The following is a 24,109-nucleotide window of genomic DNA, read 5'->3' on the forward strand; positions in this document are numbered from 1 at the left end:
AATTAACAAATATTACCCCGGCGGAGGTGTACAGCTGTTATTGCCAAGATGACACTGGTGTTGGCCGAACGTCAAAAGTCTCTGAACGGGAAAAGCAACGAGCACTCGTTAGCTGCCGGCACGCGGCATGGTCTCTGATCGAAGCCACCAGTTGCAAATTTCTCGCGAAAAAGAAAGGAGAGTGACTCGTAAGTCCGTAGCAGATCGCATCGCGATGCGCCGAGCTTCCTGGCTTTCGTGACCTGATCTGAGGCGGATTTGTCCTCTAGCAAGAAATAACAGCCAGCCTCTGGCATGGAGGCGTATCTGCGTGCTCGAGACAGGTCAGAGATGCATAAAAGGCAACAGCATGACTGAGACATTCCGTCATTCTCCCAGGTGTGCGGTATCTAACAGTGACTGGCCGCTCCGCACTAAGATTCTTTCCAGAAGGTCTATAGAATGCATGGCGTTTCCATCGCTAATTTCCACCCCACGAATGTCTTATCAGAGGTCACCATCATGCTGGCCACTTCATGGGGACGCCGAGATAGCGATTTAATGACTGCAAATTTCAGTAGATCTCTCTCTGTGGAACTTATAGGTGGTTACGTGGAAGCTGTAACGTCACGGGAGCAGCTGCCTTGGTGTGGTGGCCGTTGAACAGACAAAACGCTGTTTAAAATCATGTTAGACTAATTACGTAAAGATCAGCCGGAGATCTCTTGGATGATGATGATGATAAGTTTGACCCCGGACAAACCGTTTGATCGCAACTGACAAACATGTGAAGAGTAAGGTCTCTTGAACACCCAAGTACCTCTACGACATGATAGCATGTAGAGACTTTGTGCTCCGGCCTAAGGCTTTTTGCTCACAGACGTAGTAGTTGTAAGCGGCTCTTGAGAATCACAACTTCTGTGCAACGTCCCAGCTCACCTTCTACATGCGTACTCTACTGGCTTAGTCCAAGCTTGTATCATGTCTGTGTGGTGTTTCCAATGAGTGAATTCCTTCGGTCCGATCGAGATCGAGGTACCGAACCCAAACTTTGCAATAGCACGTTGATGCCACGGAGGGGAATTGGAATAGGTTAGAGGAATTGGTATCATGCGTGAAAAATGGAGCCCTCTAATGAAGATGGTACCTGTCTAGTTCTCCCCTGAAACCTTCGAGAACTGGAAGGCGGGTCCAACTAGGCCCGGGGAAACGCCCATTCGCTGATCACTTTAGTGTACCTGCGCAAGTGGTAGCTTTCGGACGGAGCAATGACATGTTAGGCATTAAGCGACACTTTACTCTCTGACCAAGACGTCTGGAATATGCCCCCCGAAAACGCCATGTGCGGTGAACCCCACGTGCGAGCGACAGTGTCCGAGACTATTGCGTCGGTAACTTGCGACCCGTGAAGACTTTGTCAAGCCCTCGTGGAACAGGTCCCTTGATAGTTTGGGGTTTTGTTCGTAGGCTCGGTAAGATACCCATATCGCACAGACGGCGAAGTTCCCATGAGGTGGACACCTTGTCCCTGACGTATTGATGCCTCTACGCTACTAAGTAGAGACTTTGACCTGATATTGTTAGGTAACATACTGCACAGAACGCTACTTCGGTCAGCCGGCTGCGGGGACGGAGATTCCTGCGGAGGGCGGCCTTGGATTCATAGAGCTTAGCTCAAAGGCCCGATTTCGATATTGCTCTGTAGTCTGCAAAGTTCCCTCACAACCCTCCTACAAGTGTTGGCATGAGACAGAGTTGTTTCGCCCCCAAATCCCAGTCGAGTGTTTAACGAGGCCTCGTTTCTGACCCGAAGACGCCGTTGGGGAAACCTGCGACCTGCAGTTGCAGGGTTGTTCATCATGCTAAGGATTCCGAGAGTGCGAGAGTGAGGGTCGGGAACAGCCAGAGACTGCAGGGTGCCTAGCGACTTCGTAGTTCCAGAATCACGTCAAAAGAATTCGTTCGTACCCTGGCTCATATCTAAAAGTTTGGCCCGATGCTTGAAATTTGAGGCGAGGGCCCTGGTTCAGACATGCGCCGCTATGCGAATCTGGGGCATCAATCTGCTACGGGCATCTTCACCCGTTTAGGCCCTGCTTTCCGTCCTTATCAGTCTTGGTTGGGACCACCACGGGTACCTATCCGCGGCCCGTTAGACAACGGTCCGTACCAGGTTCAGCAGCCCTCTACCCAGTCAGAACCAGCCCTCAAAAATTCTCCTTCCCTGGTAATTATGGAGGATCAAACAAGACAGCCAGGTTCAGTATAGCATGTCGCCGAGTTGAACACCTTAGCGCATGTCTCTTGCATTGAAAAGCTTTGCCACAATCTCACAATTGCTCCATTCTCATACTTTGTCCTGACTGTGAAAAACGACATCAGACATCGTGCATGTGAGGTGGATCTGGATACCACGAAAGTGGTGTTCGTGATGACGATCCAAATAGTGCCATTGGCGTTAAATGGTATTGACTTGACCCCATGCATCATTTGTATGAACGGCCGGCGGAAGTCCATCAGGTTAATACATTGGTCAATTCTGAGTGGCATGAAGGGTAGCGCCGCCTGATCACCTCATGGTGGGCTTCTCAGTGTAGACCCAGAGGAGAATCTTTCTGCTCATGTCGGCAAGCTGATCCTCTCGGCTCGTTTGAACTCGATGAATGGCATTCTACTTCTGGTTAAGCCGATCCAACGTGCTGGAAATCGCTATTCTCATTCCCCGAGCGACTACCATGTTGCGTGACCCGAGTCCATGGTGGCGAACTCGTAGAGGCCAGAATCCATGGGATTCACACCTGTCACCTTTGGGAGTATCCTTGTCCAATCCACTGATGCTCGAGAAAGGCGTAGATAGTCTCCGGAAGAGGGAAAGCGGAGTGAAGGGTTCCATGCTAGCCCATGATTGAACCATGTCCGTTTTGCTCGTTGGGTACCGCGGTCAGAGACGCCAAGCCAGTCACCTTGTGGTAAGGCTTGCTGGTCTGTACCGTGAGTCCCGGGCCAGCGAGCCTGGGCCGGTTCCGCGACATCGCAGGAGCCTTGTTAAATGCAAGCCACCTTTTGCCTCCCTCGGGTGCCCTGTTGCATGTATCCAATGTAGTCTGAGTGAATGTCCCTAGTTGGGGTCCACTACTGTGGACACTGCCAATGCCCGAGATAACGGCAGATGGAGTTGAGAAATCATTTGCGCTGTGGCCGGTTCTTTAGCACTTTTCTAACGGGGCTGGCGGAGCTTGAAGATGATCGAATATGAGCCAGATCTAGCACTGCTCGCTCTCAGCACGTTAAGGGACCATGTGAAGGGACAGCAATCGAAGCGCTTGTAAGCCACCGATAACTTCTCGAGCCACGCAGTGTAAAATACGCAATGAGCAACAGTTTCGACTTTTTGAGCAATAGAAAAAATCCCGTACCTGCATGGTGCCTGCAGGTGTGGACCACAGTAGATTGACTGCAAGGTACCAAAGAGTGTCGTACCACTTTGGTTGCCGTCGGAAGTACCTCTTAGCTTGGGTACATGCGACCGTTTGGCCGGTCAGTCCCATTGTTACCATGCTGGGTTGCATGAAAATTACAAGAGACTGGCGGCCAGGGTTTGATGGGGGCCAAGAGGTGCATCCAACATGTCGGAATGCTTCCACGACCAAGTCGCTCGTTCCCATGTCAGAGCGCAGTGCTGACAAGCTTCCTGATTGGGATTCTCCACCGGCTCTGAAGCACACTATGCAGAAAATTGAAAGACAGAGCATCTTGTGCGAGATTATGCAAGTTAATGCTGCGTGCATCCAAGAGGAAACCGAGCGTCGTCCGTCCACTTCCATACAGGCCAATGAACAAGTAGTGCGCTTGAATAAAATTACATGGTCGATAATGGCGCAGCACATCGACCTCACTTTAGCCCGTTTCGGGAAAAGTCAAGAGTGGCTCCAATATCTTTAATGCAATCATACCCTCTTATGCAAATCCATCCGTCTCAGGTTGACTAGGTGCATGTCAAATAAGGGGACTTGCTAATGTAGTGCGATTTCTTTCCTCATTGACCTGTGACCTGTAGGAAGTTCGGAGCCCTGTACCATCAGCCTGGAGGTGAAAGTGATGGGCCAACTCGTAGTTTGACGGTTGTGCGTCGAGTTGATTGTCTGAACTGCAGAACTTAAGCACTCTCGTGGAAGAGCGGGATCTTGAGTTTTGCAGCCATCTCTTATATTACCCAATGACGTGTATCGAGCCGGAAATCCTGATCAGAGGAGTGCACGATATTGATCAACAGCCGGCCAATATGGTGTCTAGTACCTTTCAGTGATATGTGACTGCACTTTGGGTGATGAAACGGTCGGTAGAAGCGGAAATGGCGTATAAGAAATGTGGTTGGGTAACAATAAGATGCAGTCTGCGAGGCTTTTGCGGGGCTGAGAGATGGTCGAAAAGACTTTCAGCATCTAAGAACACTGTAGGATCTTGATTCGGTGACAGATCACATGCTGACTTCTCAGAGCGACCACTACACTTGTAGAAATCCATAGTACAGTCTTTGGAGTGACCGAGTGGCGTCATACCATTTTCCAATGAGCAACTAAAGAACCCAGGGTTGTTTCGACTGTCGTTGCACACTTTCAATCCCTTAGATTGAGATTCCGAGGAATTGCTGATCAGTCGTGAAAGGACAGACAGGCTCAATATTCTGATGAGAACCATCATCGATGACGGTTCTCACCGATGTAGCTGGGTGTAGCTGAGGGTTTATAGCGGAGATGTCGATTGAGCATGTTTCGTCCAACTCGCGTGATGAATTTCGTGACGACATAGCCAAATTGTGTACCTGCCTGGGTAGATAGACTCACAATTTGTGATATCACGTAAAGAAGCTACTGGCGTGCATATATCGTTCATGCCTTTGGCAACGGAGCAGTGGTGAAAAGAGAAGGTGCGATCTCCGGCAAAAAGCATTGTTTACAGCGAAAAGTTTTTACCACACCAACCTGGCGTCTGAGCAAGTTGGTTCGGGCCTCAGTATTTTGTCGCCATGCTGAGTGGACTCTATAGAATTCTCCACATGCTTCACATTCTTTCTGTTATATCGCGACTCACTGTGTATGACCGATCAGATTACAACTTCCCGAGCGTGTAAAGGCGTCATCGCTGCTGCTGCTTTCTTCTGAGCTCCTTAGGCGCCTCTTCCGAGTGGCAAGAGGTCTCACTACTAGCTTCTGCGGAGAGACTCGACACGCAAGGGAATCCATGAATTGCCGTGGGTGGATGCGAGAGACGATCCGCGAGACTCTCTAGGCGGAGCTAGACTCACCCAGCAAAGGGCGATCTGAAACACTCCGCTCTTGCTGACTTCCTAGGGCTGACAATCATGGCATCAACTGACTCAACTTTGATCGAACGAGCTGCAAGCAGAGGTAACGCGTATCGCTTTTGCCAAAGGGAACGGCGTCAAGAGCAGCTCGTCACCAAGGCTGTGTACTACGAGCGAGCGGCGCGTATGCGATGCCGATGAGTGCCTGGATGGCCAAAGCGCGACGCCTGAGGGAACCCCGTCACGCACCAGCGACGACGGCGTCTTCCTACTGGTGCGACGGCGCGGTGTGGTTTAAGTGCTTGCATCTTAGAGGGGCTCTTCTCGGGTCACTGGCCGTCCCGACTCGTCCGTTAGATCTTGCCCCCGCAGTGTCCAGACGTCGTGCTTGGCCTCTGAATGGCCGCATCTCGTCACAGTCGCTCGACTACTGTCCTTTTGTGTTTCGTTGTTTCTGCACAAGTGTCGACTAGCAGCGCGGGAAAGAGGCCTCAGCCAGCGCAGCCCAGCACCTCTTGGTGCAGCCACCGGAGAGAATCCGCCAAACGACACAGTTTGCCATACTACGGGCGAGACGCGGATCCAAACTGTCGTTGATAAGGCCACTGTGCTGCGCCGTATCTACGGCGTGGTTACGAATCCTGCCCTTTGGCATCAACCTCCGGCGGTGCCTAAGACACCTGGCGCTGTAATCGTGCTTGCGAAGCCAGATATGACCCAGTGATAACAAGTCGATCCATGCTTTGCTCAATCCCCGCATACCGCAGGGGACGGTAAGAAAGGCGTATTCTTAGTCCTTTGAATGTCCAATTGCATTCCTACTGCTGCATGGACGAAGCGGTTGAATGTGCTCCTTTGAGGGAGTGTTTCTTTTCTATTTCTGCAACCTGTCTTCCTTTTTCGGGGGTCGTGTAGAGGTTGTGGCACGCAAAATATTGGGCCAGGGTTACGTTCACAATTTGGAACACAATCTATGTGTGAACAAAAATTATCCTGTCTCTGCAGCCAACACAGGGCAATTTACAGTGCAGTTGCTTCGAATTATTCTTAGAAGGTATCCGGATTATTCTATACCTGGGTAACTGTGGCTCTCCCTCCCTGGTTGACTTCGATTATGGCATGATAGGCTGCTGGGGGCGATCCCCGTCATCATGTTCAATGCTATGGGAGTTTTTCCTACCGCCATTGATATGTTTCAAACATCACGTCCCACTGCTACGCTACAGTGTGTCGATTGGAAAAGAGAATGGGGCCTATGAGGCTTGCCGTCTCGGGTCTGTCGCGGCAAGTGCCTGAAGATCGATGCCTTCTGGCGCCACCTGCGCGTGCATGATCATCCTGAATATACCTCGGCGGTCTTGTGTGCTAGCTCTGGTGAGCAAACATCTAATGCATGTGTGGGCAAAAATCGAGCGTTGGGTGCCATCACTGATCAGCACGACCGGCGCAACGCCTGTGAAAGGTCAATCGGTGGCGGCGTTTCGTACCTGCATTACCGGCGAGGGTGAGCGTGCTACAATCTACTGGTTGGTGACGGGAGGCCCTGGTGGGTGTGACCAGAGAACAGCAGCGAATGGTTGTGCCAGGTTGCAGGCCGGCACAGCGCTTCATAGTCAAGTGCTATGGCGAAAGGTGCTTTGTGCAAATTGTGTGGTCGGCGGTTCTTCTGAGTCCTGCCCTATCACATCAACCGCCCTCGATACGCTCGGCTTTATGCATGCACCACCATCTCTACAGCCGTTTCTGCCTAGACACCGACCGACAAGATAAAAAGAACTATGTGCGTGTGTGTGTGTGTGTGTGTGTATGTGTGTGCGCTTGCACATTTCACAAGTCGACCATGGGCTCTAGGGAACAGAAAGAACAGTGGCGGGTGGGTGGGCAGGCGAGCGAGTGTACCGTATTGTGTAGCTTTCATCCAAGATTACGAACGACATGTACGTACAAGGAAGAGAGCTCCACGAAGTCCCTCGTATCAAAGTTGGCAACTCGTTCTCGTTGTCACCTCACTCTGCACAATGACCACATGCAATACGATAACGCAACTCCACAACACAGAGCTGCTGGCCAGTCTATGACCAGAAGAGCAAGAGATATGCATCCGGCCCTACCACATTTTTGGTATTTTATGAGAAGAAAAAAATAACTAGCTGAAGTGTGCATCACGCATGGCTCACCTGTCCCCAAAGGGCCGTCCACCCCAGCCAGGTCCAAACGTTCTGCAGGCTGCAGCAAAGAGGCAACTAATGACAGTACGGAGCACTCAGGATGGCCCTCTTCTGCGATCTGTCCGTCCTGATCTGTCGGCAGGCTGGCTCACTGGCTGCTCTGGTACCTTTGATGGAGGTGTCCCGGGTGGAGGCCCTTCCAGGGACTGGGACTGGGACTTTGCAAGGTGTCGTATGGGTGCATGTGTTAGTTGACTAGTTCCTGTACTCCTCCTGCTTGGTGCTGGCGTGTTGCTCCACCGGCATGGACGATGATGCTGGGCTCAAGTGGACGCAGATGTACCCATCGCTCTGCGGTACCTCCGGCGTCTCTGGTGCTTGGTGCTGCTTCTGCTGGTCTCCAGAATTAGAATCGGGCTAGTGCTGCGCCATCCTCCCACCCAGCCCACCACACCCGTCTGATGTTTCCGTCTTGCCCCAGACATGGATGCAGACAGGGGTTGGGCGTTCGACGCCGTCTCGACGGCCACTCTTCCTGGTACATCGAGCCCTTGTCAGCTCAAGTGAGACAAGCATGGTGGGTTGGTCCATGGCCCATGGCCTATGGCCCATGGTGGTGGTGGTGGTGCCCACACCTCAGTGCCTATCGGCCACCACGCCATCCACGACTTTTATCTCTATGGCGCTGATCTCTTGGGGACAGAGAGAGAACCCTACGCTTTTCTACTTATCCTCTCAGGGTCCCCTTCCACCACGCTCGTTCTCCTCTCACCTCATGATCGGCAGATCGGTCGACTTGGACTGTTGATTCTTCTTCATTTACATATCGGTTCTTCTTTCTTTTTGGCGGCCTCGAGCTTTGGAGTCCATTCCTTCCCTTCTTTAGTATAACACTGTCTGACAGAGACCCCGACCCTCTTCTATCTTGTCGTCGTCCACGCTCCATATGCAACATCTTCCACGGTAGACCAGAAGAAAAGAACGCATCTTCAGACGAGTCCCATGTACAACACTATTCCTCGAGCATCCCACAGCTACTAGACAGTCTTTGCATCTATTGATCAAGACTGCTCTGTCCATTCCTTACAACAAGAACGAACCGAACACACCATCTTTAGGCCAACCCGCCTCGACTTTCTCACACACAGGAACTTGTATAGTACCACTCGACAATATACGTAATTTATAAATCAACAGCAATCAACCAAATCCGAATTCAAAGATCACACTTCAAGTCTGGTTGGTGCCAATTCCCTGGAAGACGTTGCCAGTATCGGCAAGGAGCAAGCCGGCTGACTAGTCTCGACTTACACAGCAAGATGGAACCCATGATGGCATCCCAGACTATGGCTCCGGCCTTTTTTTACTACAGCCCAGATCCCAACCCAGAGAACCGACAACACGGCCACTTCACGCCTCACCTGCACCAGCAGATGCAAGTGTTCCCAGTCGTGCCGGTGCTTCCTTCAACGCCCATCTACTCTAGACCGAGCTCGTCTTGCTCGCAGCCGCCCATGTACCAGCCCAAGGCAATGACCAGTGTGCCCTCGCAGCTGACGCCTCGCGCTTCTCCCCAGCCTCAGCCGCACCACAGACCCACGATCATGCTGGAGACGGAGATTTGCGACGCCGATGGCATGCACTACCCGTCCACGCCACCGCTGTCTTCGTCTGGCAGTGCCATCAGCAGCCCTGGCAGCTACGACGTTCTGGCGACTCCCATGAACCCCATGTTCTCGGGACTGGATGGCTTCCAAGGCGCTATCAAGAAGGAACTCCAGTCGCAGCAACCCGAGCAGTTCCCTGTGTTGGACTGGTCCAGCTGTGCATCACCCCCCATGACGCCTGGTGAGTCATTATTTATTTACTTATGCCTGCCTCTCGCACAACTGCTGTGATTTTCACTCCTGCCATGGCAATGGGGTCTGTTCTTGTGTGTATGTGTATCCATCACAAAGCCGCAGCCATCACATGAGCAGTGTTGTCTTGCTTTTCGACAATGTTTGATGGTGGGATTTAATTGCATCGACTTGAGTCCAGTCTCAGCTGGATTGACTTTACTTGCTGGCCGTTTCACCGGGCCTAGAGTTTTTGCGGGGCGGTGCAGCGTTGGAGGTTCTAGAAATACAGTTGCTTTTTTTTCCTTTTTGAGGGGGCTGGGCTAACCCAAAGCTTTCCGACTCTGCAGTGTACCTCCAGTCTCAGGCTGCCGCACAACCAGGCAAGCTCGTCTCGCTTAACACCAGCAACGCTAGCGAGCTCCTTTCCACAGCCTCCTGCCCTTCACTCTCACCCTCTCCCTCCCCCTACGCACGCTCTGTCGCCTCGGAGCACGACGTTGACTTCTGCGACCCGCGCAACCTCACCGTCGGCACTGTCAACTCGACCCTCGCACCCGCTCAGGCTCCCGAGTACGCTGCCCTCCCCACCCTGTGCCCTGGTGACGACGAGGAGCACAAGTTTGTCTTCAGGGGTGACGCCTTCAAGACCCAGGCCGCCCCTGCCAACTCCCAGCAGCACAGCTCCACCACGTCATCTTTTGACTTCAACCCGCACAGCCTGCCGTCCTTTGACGATTTCTCTGACCTCGAGTCCGACGACGACTTCGTCAACGGCCTTGTCAACCTAGGTGCCTCGTCTCCTGCCGCTCAGCCCTCTAGGTCGCGCGCCAGCTCGGACGCCATCTCCCTCGGCCACGAGAGCTTCGTTTGCGACGAGGACTTTGAGGATTTCGACGCTAGCGAGTCCTTCGATCGTTGCTGCATGCCCAGTCCTCCTGATTCCGCATCTGAGAGTGACTGCCACCGCGACAAGCGAGCCAAGAAGACTCAGGAGACCACAGCCACAGCTGCTCCCAAGATGAATGTCGCCGCAGACAACTCTGGCAGCTCGGAGCAGCAGACCCCAAGCAACCAGGACAATGGTAATGCTGACAACAACTCGGACGATGGCTCATCGGGCGCTGAGAATGGCGACTCGAACCCCGTCCCAGCACCTGCCAACCGCCGTGGCCGCAAGCAGTCACTGACTGAGGATCCGTCAAAGACCTTCGTCTGCGAGCTCTGCAACCGTCGCTTCCGCCGACAAGAGCACCTGAAGAGGCACTACCGCTCCCTCCACACTCAGGACAAGCCCTTTGAGTGCCAGGAGTGCGGCAAGAAGTTTTCCCGCTCTGACAACCTCTCTCAGCACGCCCGAACCCACGGCTCCGGCGCTATTGTCATGAACCTCATTGATGATGTCGATGCTGTCGCCGCTGCTAGCTATGGCCATCCTAACATGTATGCACATGCAGCGGCTGCCGCTAGTGGTGAGGAGTACCACACATTTGGCAAGGTCCTTTTCCAGGTCGCCGCAGAGATTCCGGGGAGTGCAAGCGAACTGTCTTCTGAGGAAGGCGTCAGCGACACTCACGGAAAGAAGAAGCGAAAGCGAGCTGAGTAAGACCTCTCGCTCTTTACTTCTCTTTTTGCTTTTTAGACTCTTCTACTATCAGTGGGCGACTCTGCTCAACACTGAATGCCCGACACGACCATTGATGACACAACTTCTTCTCTCCGGCCCACCCCGCTACCGTTTTATGCGGACCAAGCCAATCCACCTAGGGTCTAAAAAGGATCATCTCTCCCGGCACAGGCTGCTATATGACGACGGCGGTATTACACAGCTTTTTCACCCGCGAGGATCATATCATACCAAAAGTTGCTGCAAGCCTGTTTCTGTGCTGCATTTACATCTTGCCCTTCCTGTATCAACAACCTTTCCCAAAGATTATTCACCTATGTTGCGTTCCCGTTGTCAAGACTGCATGATGATTTTTCACATCTTCAAAACCGCATGGGGGGAGGTAAAGGCCAAGGGCAAAATTGGAAGTCTTTTGGAGGGTGTGGCGTGTTAGGAGTCATTGTTATCACAAGACAGATCATGATGTGGAGGAGAGGAGAGTGGCCTTTTACAAACCCCCTTTTTGCCCTTTTTTGGCGGCTTTTGCAGTTCTTTACGCTCGTTGTAATCTGTACAGCATGCGGAAGCAGGTCCGGCCGTCATCGCTCAGGAATCCAGAAAACTATTCCCAATTTGAGGAATACAGTTGTGTGTGGTGGGTGGGTTGGAGAGTCATCGCCAAGGCCGCAAGGCACGGTGAGGTCTCCACCACCTCGCATCTACTACATACACAGACTGGAATGCCTCTTGTGTTTATCTCTTATCCTTCTTCTTCACTATTTCCTTTCTCGCTTCTTCCTCTGTTCTCGTATCGCAGATGCTCTCTTCGATCGATCCGATAGGATGGGGTGTGTGCAGGCCACTATCTCAGAAAAGAAAGATGCAACAGCCAGAAAACTCCTTCTCGGGCGAACGCAAAAATCATGTACAGTCAGAATATCAAACGCTTTTTCGGAACGAATTGAACAAACAAAAGACTTTTTACCAAGCTGCCAAAACTTGATGCTTCCCTTATCTTTTGCATCTGCTCGTGCATGTATGTGTCTTTTTTTTTCAAACTTGGCAAACTCAGTTATCTGTTATCTGTGACTACCTTCCTCTGAAGTCTCGTACAAATCGTTAGACACAATGGAACGGCTACCACAATGGCAGCCACTAGGACTTGGAACCTGTGACCTCTGGATCATGCCGAGTCTCTTGTGCAATACTACATACAAGCCAGGCGACCCAGCAATGGCCAGTCAATCCTCCGACCCGCTCGCCAAATCGTCTCCCAGAGTCACACACACTGGCAAGTCTCCGACCCCTACCCGACTATCTACACTGTGACATGTCGGCGATGCAGGCACCACCATGGCGGGTGGAGGCCGCACGACAGCTATCTCATCGTAGCCCACTTGCTCCTACGAGTACACAAAACCAACAAGCGCCGGAGGCAGAGCTGGGCCGCCGGCTGTTATCACAGACGAAGATCAACGGGGGATGGCAGTGGCAATGGCAATGGCAATGTATGTACCTCTGGACGAAGGGTACTTCCATGTTCAGCCCCATCCTCTAGACTGATTGATACTGTTTAGACCTGCATTGGCGGTTCTCGCGCCATCTGGCTACAGGTCATAGATAATGGTAGTCGTTCCCGTTAGCCCCAGTCTTCAACGGCATTCTCCATGTGCCTTCTGCCTCTACTGCATAGCAAGTCTCGGCGACAGACACGTTCCGTATGTGAGTGGGTGGGTGGATGGGTGGCTGGTCAGACCCGACAGACAGATAGTTAGCTCGGCGATACCCCGTTCCATCGTCTTCTCTTTCTTCGACGACAGGCCTTCGGCCAATCTCCACCTCTCTTCTGAGGAGCTCTGCTCCCCACCGGTACCTGAAGCTAGTCCGCCTGCTGCATATCTAGAGTAGAATCCCCCCATAGCTGCTAGCGGCGTGGAGATGCATGTGTGGTGTGCCTCTCTCGAATGGCATATCAGCGTCATTTCCAGGAAGGCGTGCTTTGACTTTTGAGCCCAATTGCGGGCTATTCCCACATTGAGGGAGCTGCATTTACACCGTAGCTCCTAGTGCATATACTCCATGTATGCCTGTCGATCTCCATTTTAGTGTCTGTCCCGTCGTGGCGGACTTGGGTCGGGTTTCCTTGGGGTTTTCCCACCCCTGGGCCTGAGGTCCCTGGGTCCTGGCGAGCCTGGGCGACGTGGGTGCGAGGAGCGAGGGTCTGCAGGCTGGCCCCAAATCTCGGGACCTGTCGCTGTGCGCACCCGGGTGGACTGGCAATTACCTTACCTTACCATCATCATTCATCTGCAGCAATGGCCGTGAGTCTGAGCGCAGTGAAAGTTTTTCTCGTCTCCTCTTCTCTCTGCAACTGAAAGACGAACTAGCGAAAATTGGAGAGCCTATCTCGGGCTAGCTGTCCATCCAAATCATCAATCTGTCACAGAAATCCATAGCTTCGTCGGCAGTTGCGCTTTTCTGCTGTTGGAAGACTGAAGACTGTAGAGTCTGAGACACTGCAATAGAAACCGGCTCCAAACCAAGGTGATGGAAGGAAGGAAGAGAAGAAAAAGGGTCCCCGAGCGTTATGGGATCGACTTGCGTGCTAGTCTAGTGCTGTACTAAGTAACTAATGAACTACACTAAATACCCAATTAACTTATTGACTGGTGAACTAAAGGCGCCTTGGTGACAGGGAAGCCGCCAGTTCTGTATCTATCGTAGTCCACAACGTTGTGTGTGGTTTCCTCCCAGAGGGAAGGAGCGAAGGGAAAAAGCAAAGTGGAGGTTGACAATCTTTAGCGATGAATGGGGGCGCACCCCACTAGCCAGCCTCAAACTCTCTCACTGACACCCGCCCGACTCACTCATTCTACTAGACTCCATACCTCTACGGCCTCCTCCACAACTGATAACGACCCGTGTCTTGTCTTTGTGGGCCAACTCCTCCCCTCCCACCAGGCGCCCGAGGAGGAGTGCCACCCTCACGCCGCCTTTGCCCATTGCCTATTACGGCTCGCTGGCTCTCTCTTTTGGGGAGAGAGACAGAGAGAGACATCAGCACCCCTGGCCGATCTGTCTCACTCCGTCATCTCCCCCCCGTCGGCAGGCAAGACTGACAGGCACAACCTTGGCTGCCAGGCACAGACAGGCCCACGGACATGGCGTCCGACAGCACCACCACCAGTGGCCTGAACGTGATCGCCCTCGTCTCCGGCGGCAAGGACAGCTTCTTCAGCCTGCTTCACTGTCAGGCCCAGGGCCACCGCGTCGTCGCCCTCGCTAATCTGCATCCGGCAAGACGGGAGCACGAGGAACGAGCACGTCCGAGCGCAGAAGATGGCTCCAGCAGCAGCAATGTCGGCACCGCCGCCGCCACCGGTGTACGGCCGCCGTCGACAGGGGTAGTTGAGATTGCTCCGGCTCGACAACCACGCCAAGCTGGTGACGCTGATGGCGAGGTTGTGGATGACGATGAGGACGAGGACGAGGAGGACTCGAACAGCTTCATGTACCAGACCGTCGGGCACGCGGTCATCCCCCTTTATGCTGCTGCCACCGGCATCCCCCTCTACCGGCAGCCTATCCTGGGCGGCGCAGTGCAGAGTGCCCGCGACTATGCTCCCGGTGAGGAGGCGGCCACTGCCCAGGACGAGACGGAGTCCATGGTTCCTCTGCTCCGGCACGTTATGGCCCAGCATCCAGAGGCCAACGCCGTCAGCGCCGGCGCCATCCTGAGCACCTACCAGCGCACGCGGGTCGAGTCTGTCGCCCTCCGTCTCGGCCTCACACCCCTGGCCTACCTGTGGAAGTTTCCCGTACTGCCCAACCCCTCCGGCGACGACGCCCAGCTGCTCGTCGACATGGCCGCCGCTGGCCTGGACGCGCGCATCGTCAAGGTCGCGAGCGGCGGGCTGGACGAGTCGTTCCTGTGGGCGAGCGTCTCGTCTCCGGCGGCCGTGGCGCGCCTGAAGCGTGCGATGGGCCGGTTCGGCACGAGCGAGAAGGGCGCCGTGCTGGGCGAGGGCGGCGAGTTCGAGACGCTCGTCGTGAATGGCCCGAGGAGGCTGTTCAGCAAGCAGATCGTGATCCAGGACGACCACAGGAGCATCGTCAGGGAGGGAGGCGGCACTGCCTGGGTGAGAGTCCGGAAGGCACAGGTACTAGAGAAGCCAATACCTACTCCAGATGCGACTACGGACAATGAAAATGTGAGAATTCCGGAAATGCTCGACGAGAGATTCAGCATGGTCCTTGAAGGACTTCAGAGTTCTGAGCTGCCAAGTGGAGTGTCCTCAGATTTGGCTGGCAGAAGTAGGCCGTCCGTACACAGGGACGCTGAGACGCTCGTTCAATGGAGCTTTGTGTCTCATGACAAGAGCGAGTTATCTTCGATTGAGGTAGAGGCAGCCTCCCTGATGGACATGCTTCAGAGTCGTCTACGCTCCCATTCTTTATCACCCTCCTCTATCATCAGCACTGTTATCATCCTTCGTAACATGTCCGACTTCCCTACGGTCAATAAGATCTATAGCGCCCCTTTTACAGAACCAAACCCTCCGTCAAGAGTAACCATCTCATGTGGCGAGTTGCTGCCGTCGGGATGCAACATAATCATATACGCCCTAGTCCACACAGCCCTGAAGACTGGTGATCGAAAGGGCCTTCATGTTCAGTCCCGATCTTACTGGGCTCCCGCAAATATCGGGCCCTATAGCCAGGCCATCACAGTGCCTGCGAGCAGTCTACTGAAGTCAGGGGCTCGACAGCCAGAGTCGTCTAACGTGCAACTTGTCAATATAGCTGGCCAGATTCCTCTCATACCAGCCACGATGGAACTCCCACGTGGTCCTGATGCCTTCAGGATGCAAGTTGTCCTCTCCTTGCAGCATCTCTGGCGCATAGGTCTCGAGATGGGCGTGCAGTGGTGGAGCAGTGCCGTAGCTTACTTCCCGCGAGGTAGCGACTCAGACCTGCCTGTCAAAGAGAAAGCTCAGCTGGCAGGACGGGCCTGGGAAGCTTCTCATCCCACCTCACAGATTTCCGAAGAGGAGGAGGACGACATGGCCTCCGGCCCAGATCTGTGGGATAGAAAGTACAACCCGGAATACATGTATTTTGGCAGTGGTGACGGCCAGGCCGAGTCCGCTCCTCAATTGCCAGACTGGTCTGTCATTGAAGGATCTACTCAAGCAGAGGGCACACGAGCAACGCCGTTCTTCTTTGCCGCCGAGGTCGAAGAGCTTCCTCGCCAGGCCGGCGTTGAGTGGCAGGCCCATGTCGGATATAGCCGCCTGAGCGCGTCAAGTATTCACGTCTACAACAGTGTCCGACTAGGCGCGCTATCGTCATACAGGTGGAATATACAACGATGTACTCTAGACGTGGCTGGTGGTGGTCCTATCGTGCAGACTGCCCTATCAGTCGAGTTGATCGACGAGTCCCTCTACACCGACATACGTCCACTGTCTGATATGCTAGAGGAGGCTCATGAAGTGTTGGTGCAAGAACTCTCCAACTCTGTGAAGATTTCCTCCTTGGAGTCTTCGGGAAATATCTCTCCTTATCAGGTATACGTCCCAACATGGGCATTCACACAAAGCCAGGCACAGAAACAAATTGTCAGCAAGGGCGTTCCAATTGTGCCATGTTTCTCAATTCGCGATGCTCGCGGACGCAATCTAGGACTAGTGGCACTGTTTCGAGATGTCTTCGATTTCGACGAATAAACCAATGTGGCTTCGCGCCTTGTTGTCTAGCATCCATATACATATCTAGAAATCTATACCAATGATACCCCCCCTATCACCATGATGTAAATGGATGACCTTAAAACTCCAATACTCCAATCCATCCCTTGCGCCATTGTCAAATCAAATGCAATGCTCCAGCACAAAACGCCGCCATCATCTCTTCTGCAGCATCACATCCTTCAAGCCCTCCCAGAACTCGCACCTCTGCACCTGGGCCGCCGGCGTGTCCTCCATCCTCGTGTTGCCCGTCTCGAAGAGGATGCGGCTCCGGTTCGTGCCCCACGCCTCCCACACCGGCGCGGTGGCGTTGCGCTTCGGGTTCGGGTCGAGCGTCTGGATGAAGCTCAGCCAGTACGCCTGCATGACCGGCACGATGTCGGCGTTGTACGTGTAGTAGCCCGGCGGGGCGTTGCCGCCGATGTTGTCCGGGCCGAAGACGGCCGCCGCGTCCGACAGGTGCGGCACCCCGAGCCCCTGCTGCACGTACATCTGGTCCGCGGCGTTGAAGCGGTACGACCAAAGCGGAGGCGTGTCGTCCGTGTCCCAGTGCGCGGCGTATGCGTCGAGGATGTTCACTGTCGGGCAGATGAACGTTGCTTCGCCGTAGGCTAGGGCGGCGGATGGATACCAGGCGCTGTGGCCGGGGAGGGCCTCCATCTGTGGATAGTTTGACAGGATTGCGGCTGTGTCGTTTGACCGGAGAAGGGGATAATTGTTTTGCAAAAAGTTGACCATGGCATATTTTGTCGCGGCGTTTGCTGCGAATATTGAGCCTTCTACGAGGGATGTCAGTTTCTATTTCAGGAGGGAGGTGAGACATCTGGAAAGGGGCTTACCGTCGTTGTCATTGCCAAATAGGATCGGCACCTTGATAAAATCACCCCTTTCGAACATCGAGTACGGTATGTCTTCAATGAGATCGCCGTCTATGCACGGCGTCCAGTAGAACAGCGGCGATGCAGACTCTACCCGTCCTGGGAACCCCGAGGCGGCATTAGCCGCCTGCAGTGTGGCGGTGTCTTTGCCGCGAAGGCAGCTCATCTGATCAGTCTCATTACTGCACCCGACTACTTCAGCGACTCTGTCAAACTGCCACTCCAGATCTGCAAGATACGGCTGCTGAGGGAAGAACACGGACTCGGCCATGCCCCCAGCGAAAAGGCTGTCATTGCGGCCGCCGTAGGCCGTAAGGTGCAGTGCCACCGAGCCGGCACCGGCAGAAGCGCCGTGAATAACGACGTGATCCGGGTCGCCGCCGAAGTGAGAGATGTACTTCTGCACCCACTTCATAGCGGCTCGCTGATCAAGTAGGCCGACGTTCAAGTCGCCATCGTCCCGAACCTTCTCGCTCGCCAGAAATCCCCAAAGGCCAACACGGTAGTTGAACTCCACAAACACCATGTTGTAGCCAGAATTCTTGACTACCTCCGCTCCGTCCCAGTTCGGATTTGAAAGGCTGACATAGCCTGTGAGAATGGGTTAGAGTCGATTTATATCAAGCACGGACGCAGGCTCACCTCCGCCCTGAATGAACAGCCACACGGGTAATTTCGATGCGGCAGTCGCATTCGATGGCGTCCAGATATTCATAAACAGGCAATCTTCGTCGTGCCCAGAGCTGGGATACGGTGTGTCTATGGCCATGCATATAGGTTCGTACTGAATCACATTAACTTCTGCACAGCGGAGGTGTCCTCCCTCAGCAAGGGTTATGTACCTCATCTACCAGCTGCCTGCCGTCAGACTTGGGCGGATCCTGTGGTGCTCTCCATCTAAGATCACCCACGGGTGCCGCAGCATAACGTATGCCAGCATAGCGGTCGATGTTGTCTGAGACCTCCCTGCCAACATATGTCGTGTAGTCTAACTTGACATGAGGATTCTAGCAAATAATAGAGTTAGTAAAAATGGTGAAAGGTTTCTAAACAACATAAGGGTTTCCCAGGCGAGTCTCATAAGGCCGAGCGAGGTAGAGTCGTAATGAAAGTGACAGCTACCTGCTCGATACCAAGCCCAAGCACCATAGAGACGGAGAGATCTCCCAAACGAAAAGGATGCATTCACATACCGTAGTATCATTGACTGGGTCGGAAACAACAACGATCACAATCACCACCGCGAGGAAAACAATGGTGAGAGCTGCTCCGAACAGAACGCCCGCATACCACTTGGCCCACCAAGCATGCAGCTTTGACGGAGGCGGCTCCACGACGGAGGCTTTGGGAGCCGAAACTGCCCCGTGCTCGACATCCGTCGTGGAGTCGGATGCCGGACTTTGTAAGCCGGTCATCGGAAGCCCATTTGCATCAACACCTTCCAGGCGAGTGAAGTGACGTTAGAGATAGGAATAGTGCTTTCTGTTGCGCTTGTATCAGTATCGTGGTGGCCTGATGTCAAACGGGACCGCTCACATCGTCAAAAAGGTTACGGTGAAGAGCCTCGTGTTACTTCAAAGAGCTACCCAAACAGGTCTTTGCAATTCAGATCGTGAATCAATTAGAGTCGAAATAAAGAAATTGTTTGATCATTTCAAGGGACCAAACACAAAACGTAGCATCGACATGTAGCACTTGCAGTAGTCCGACTAAGCTTTTAGGTGTCGGAGGACACTGCCCAAACAGGGAATATATGTAAATCAGCTTCAATGATGCCATCTTTCCAGGCTAACAACAAACCGGCCTCCCAGCGCAATCATGTGGTGGTGGATAAGGCAGCAGAGAGAGAAAACGCCGGGAGCGTCGGGTTCCCACTTGGTTGCTTGCGCCTGTGCTTGTTGTTCGTTGGCGCAGGTCCACCCAAAAACACACCTGTCAAGTGCCCCCGGATTGGGACAATCGGCTCTGCTGTGACATCAGAGATCCTGTGTGAAAGTTAATCATGTGAGGAAAAAGGCGGAATGTGTCACTTGTTTTGCGCCCGACTGGAATTTGCGGCTACGACAGCCAATGACAACCGGGTTGGCGCTAGTTCAGGCTACGTATAGGTGTTGTGTAGAGCGGGCTGCAACAGTGAGGAAGACAACATAGAGTAGACCGTTGCCCGGGCTGTGTGCCCATTGCCTCGTGTTCGATGCGATCCGACCGAATCATTAGGATCGGTAGGAGTTGGCGGATCAGCGATGTGCGCTGTAGATCCCCATGCGCCTCGCCGACAGCCCGTCCAACAACTGCTCTTCAGCTCCACTAAACCCAGCAAACTGATGGGGCCCGAGAGATAAACCTCTGATCGTGCTCTTTGATTGCATTGCGTACCCTTATCATGTATATTGTGGTCGTGTAGATATATCTTGGGGAATTTCGCAAAGAAAGTTTCCTGGTAAATAACATGGGGTTGGGCTTGGAGCCTCAGGAGCCTCGAGCAAAACAGACAAAACGAGTAAATTCGCAAAGAACTCCTGGCTGGAGAGGCTTCTCATTTCTTCACAAAAATAGGATCAACTATGCTAGAAACGCCGGTCTTGGGCTGTCTCACCCGGTGTGAGAAGCCAGCCGCGTGCAAACCCGCCTTCATGATAAGACTATACCTGAAAATGCACCCGGCACATCCATAACAGTATCCCCAGTAGCCTAAGTCATATAGTATTACAATTTTAGTGTTGGTCGTGTACAGTATGATGCCACTACTCCAGGATCTGTAGTTCCTCCCTTCGGTGCTTGGCAAACTCGTCCTTGTAACGGTCCCAGATCTTCTGAACCTCTTCCGTGTACAGGTCATGCAAACGGTCAACCTCGTCGACGTCCGGGTTCGCGTTTTGAGCCACCATGATAGGCTTGCCGACCACAATATTCATCGGTCGGCGGTAGGGCATCAGTCCAACGTCGTAGTTGAATATGCCGCGACCATGTAGCAACGGCACTGTGAACTTCCACACCTTTAGGAAGTGCCGCTGAATCTTGTGCAGATAAGGGTGCTGGTGCGGCTGCAGTTGGTCGTACAGCTCGTTCTCACCAAAGGCAACCACAGGCACAAGATCGGCGCCTGTTCGAATGGCGAGCTTTATGAAGCCCTTGCGCTCCTTAAGGATCAGCTTCATCCTGCCCGGTTGAGCCTCGAGCGACTCTCTTGCACCTCCAATGACAATAGTCACGGCACGGCCCATGCCCTCACCGTTGGGTCCGCCCTTTGTCAAGGTATTCGTGATAGACTCCTTGCTTACAGACAGACATCCCATCGAGAAAACATACTCCCTGTAGATAGGCGTCCGGAAATTTGAGTCGAGAGTCAAAAGACTGTTGGTGATACCAGGAAACTTCTCAGCGAAGCCGAGTGCCTCCGAGGCAAAAGCAACCCATGCTCCATGGGAGATGATGCCATGAGGATGGTAGCCAAAGATGTATTTCCGCGTAGGCGGCAGATCATGTGTCTTGTGCAGCTTGGCCGGGAAGTATTCAGCGAAGTACTTCCATATAGCACAGCGACGAAACCATTCATTCCGCCGGCGAAGTCGGCCATCCGTCGCATCTGTCGCGAATAGGATGGTAATAAGGTAGATGATTATGATCGGCCATAGAAATGGCAAGGCGCAGAGAAAGAAGAAAATCGACACCGTCGTGCCCATACACAGAGAGTGAAACAAGACAGCCAGCGTCTGCATCCTGCGCTTGAGAGGGACTTTCAGGGGCGCAAACCTGATGCCAGCCACTTGTGCGGCGGCAATGCGATCTCTCATCCGCTCATACTCTTCTTCGTGGACAGCAAGGTCGTCCTTAAGCTCAGGATAGTCGTTCTTAAAGCCCCCAGTCTTTTCGCGGGAAGTACCATTGGGGCTATCTGTTTTCCTTTGCTCTCCGCCCTCCGCCGGTGATTTCTTAGTATGGCCATTTGTCTTCTCTGAATCTTTTACACCATCTTTCACCACATCCGCGTAAGTAGCTCCCGTGTCAGGCATGTCAGAGTCGATCTTGCCGGACTTGTTGCTGTGCTCCGTCGCCACTTTCGCTGAGCCGTTCGTTTGCGCTTTGTCCAAAGTCTGAGGAGCCGGGTCACCTCCCTTCGTCCCGTCATCGGCGCCGTCGGCCGTCGTGTCTAGCGAACCCTCCTTCACGGCCTCGGCGTATGTAGAGTGGTCGAGATCAGGGGCACCAATGGCCTCCTTCGCTGTAGCTAAAACATTGGTGTCAACACTCTCCAGCACTTCCTGCCTGAGCGCATGCCGAGATCTCCGCGATGCCCTACGCTGCCGGCGCACTGAGTTCTTGCTGCGCGGCGGCGCGGATGATTCGGACAACGGCATGGAAGAAAGCCGCTCCGTATCCTCCGCGTGTGAATCGCCGCCATGCACGGTGCTTTCGTTTTCGTTGCCGGGCGCTTGGTTGCGATCGATCTCTCGTTGCGTGAAGCTGGGTATCTCACCTGCGTCGCCACCTGCCTCCATGGTTGCAGCTTGACCGGCTGCCAAGCACCGCGTGGCACTCTAATCAGACGAAGCTTCGATTGGAATGTAGGCACTATAGTCCAGGAATGGTAGATGACAAAGATAGCACGGGGGAAATTTGCTGGTAGTCTTCGCGTAGTACTCCACGGGAAAGCTTTCGATGGTGGTAGTTGCTGTCGCTTGCTGCACCTTTCTTTGATACGGGACGCGCCTGCCAGGGAATTTCGTCATTAGCTTGCTGCGGGAGCTATGGCCGGCGCGCGACAACTCGATCGAGCCTACCTCGGAATAGCTGCACCTGCTGCAGGGGCGAGATCCTTGAGCCAAAGCCGGATTGGAAAGGAATGGAAAGCAAGGCAATGTTCAGAAGATTGCAGAAATCACAATGCACAAGGTGTAAGCCTCGGCAGACAGGTGAAGTGGATATGGCCAATCCCCAACTTGATATCTACTCTAGGTGCCCAGGTGAGCTTACATGAGATCCTGCGAGCCAATAAGGCAGTATGCAGGCTCAAATCGAGAATGGTAGAGTAAGTCGCTCTGAATTCCCAGCAACACTTCAGAATCAGGGTCCCAGTCGTGCAATATTACCACGTCTATTTCTCGTCTGGTTGTTTGTGTAAATATTTACAGCTCTGTTTCATGGCTTCTGACGGGGGTTTCTGTTCTGGCCGAGGTAGGCAGCCCTAGCTGTCTTACTTTTGGTGCGGTGTGGGAACCACATCCACCGAGATGCCTGAAGTACCCCATCATCTGAAAAGGCCCACTGGCTAAACGGTGTATGACGTTCACAAGGGCCCGGCTAGTGGTCTTGCTGGTTGAAACCAAAGAAAATGCGGGCGGGTCGGAGGCACAGCCACACTCGCTACCTACACATTGCTGGCAAGCCACCCACTCTCAATATCCGCAAACCTGCAGGGGAACTGGCAAGATACGGGATAGTTAAAGCATACGCAAGTTTCGATGGAGACAAGAAAACGGGAGCGTGAGAGAAAGCGGATCTATTGGTTGCCTCCCGAATTTCAGGGCGTCATCATGAGTTTTACCTGACACGGCGGCAAATCTACGCCCCCTATGTCGAGGCTTGTTACAAGTCGCACCTCGAGTCAAGTTCACAACTCCAAAGGAACAATTCCTTTGCACTCCGAAGAGCAGCTGACCAAAGCTTTTTATCATGCTGCCATGAGGCGTCTGTCTGCGTGATATATAATACAGATGTCAAGGGATAAAACGACCTGACTTGAAGTGTAGCTCCGGACATGGGAACAAGCCCGAGTCCTTCTCATGGCTTTCTAACCGCCGAGTAGGCTCAAGGCAGTGATGGCAGCGAGAAGAAAAAATAGCAGCGGAATCGCCACAAGCGAAAGACCCAAACCTGCCACCTTCTCAGAAGCTCAGAATGACTTTTGATGTCGACCGAGTTCCACCAGAAATCTCCCCCAAAAACGCCGTCTCCTTTGACCCCCTAGTTTTTGATGAGCCTGCCATGTAATATAACAACCAACCGGTATAACGAAAGAAAACCGATGAGGAACAGAACGAAAGGCCAATGCAGATTCCTTATCGTGATCATCACGATGTCCCTCAACCCCTTAAAATTCCAACCGGGAAAACGTGTAAATGTCGCTAGTGAATGATGATAAGGGTAATTATGCGGGCTGTAAACCGTAGGGCGCGGACGCAGACGTAACAAAAAAAATCACCTAGTTCTTAGCTACAGGTGCCTCCTGCCGTCCCTCAACCTGCTGCTTGCGGAGAGTCATAACCTCGGTCGTCAAGTAGCTTATCTGTGCTTCTCTGGAAGTCTCCGTCTTCTCCAGGGTCGTGACCTTCTCCATCAGCATTTTAACTCTCTCCTCAAGAGAATGGATATAAGCCCAGACGCCTTGGTCGCCTGACGCGAAGAGATTGGCACCACTATCGCCACTATGAGCATGACTTGGACCACTCGACGTCCGAGAATGAGCGCCGCCTGTAGTTACTGGAGGTTGCTGAGGGTTCACACCAGGGGCAGTAGTGTGAAGACCTTGTGTGCCTAATTCAGCCTTGATGTCAGTTGCAAACTCTCGCTTGTGTGTAGAAGCAA

The 24,109-nt window shown here is 53.3% G+C and overlaps 4 protein-coding genes across 4 annotated transcripts; 2 read left to right on the forward strand and 2 right to left on the reverse strand.

Annotated features, from left to right (window-relative positions):
* Positions 1-8,771: 8,771 nt before the first annotated feature.
* UCRPA7_4791 (putative cutinase g-box binding protein) lies at positions 8,772-10,896 on the forward strand (the record flags this gene model as incomplete). The annotated part of the gene is made up of 2 exons (XM_007917345.1): positions 8,772-9,300; positions 9,641-10,896. The coding sequence occupies 2 exons, from the start codon at positions 8,772-8,774 to the stop codon at positions 10,894-10,896; spliced, it is 1,785 nt and encodes a 594-aa protein (XP_007915536.1).
* A 3,161-nt stretch (positions 10,897-14,057) lies between these two features.
* UCRPA7_4792 (putative atp-binding endoribonuclease protein) lies at positions 14,058-16,625 on the forward strand (the record flags this gene model as incomplete). The annotated part of the gene is made up of 1 exon (XM_007917340.1): positions 14,058-16,625. The coding sequence occupies one exon, from the start codon at positions 14,058-14,060 to the stop codon at positions 16,623-16,625; it is 2,568 nt and encodes an 855-aa protein (XP_007915531.1).
* A 177-nt stretch (positions 16,626-16,802) lies between these two features.
* On the reverse strand, positions 16,803-18,728 carry UCRPA7_4793 (putative acetylcholinesterase precursor protein; the record flags this gene model as incomplete). Its single annotated transcript, XM_007917341.1, has 4 exons — positions 16,803-17,425; positions 17,486-18,115; positions 18,167-18,267; positions 18,718-18,728. The coding sequence occupies 4 exons, from the start codon at positions 18,726-18,728 to the stop codon at positions 16,803-16,805; spliced, it is 1,365 nt and encodes a 454-aa protein (XP_007915532.1).
* Positions 18,729-20,268: 1,540 nt separating this feature from the next.
* On the reverse strand, positions 20,269-22,023 carry UCRPA7_4794 (putative diacylglycerol o-acyltransferase 2b protein; the record flags this gene model as incomplete). Its single annotated transcript, XM_007917339.1, has 1 exon — positions 20,269-22,023. One exon carries the CDS (start codon positions 22,021-22,023, stop codon positions 20,269-20,271), a length of 1,755 nt encoding a protein of 584 aa, XP_007915530.1.
* Between the last annotated feature and the right edge of the window lie 2,086 nt (positions 22,024-24,109).

Source organism: Phaeoacremonium minimum, assembly GCF_000392275.1.
Source record: "Phaeoacremonium minimum UCRPA7 unplaced genomic scaffold PA7_03_scaffold_369, whole genome shotgun sequence".
Lineage (NCBI taxonomy): Eukaryota > Fungi > Ascomycota > Sordariomycetes > Togniniales > Togniniaceae > Phaeoacremonium > Phaeoacremonium minimum.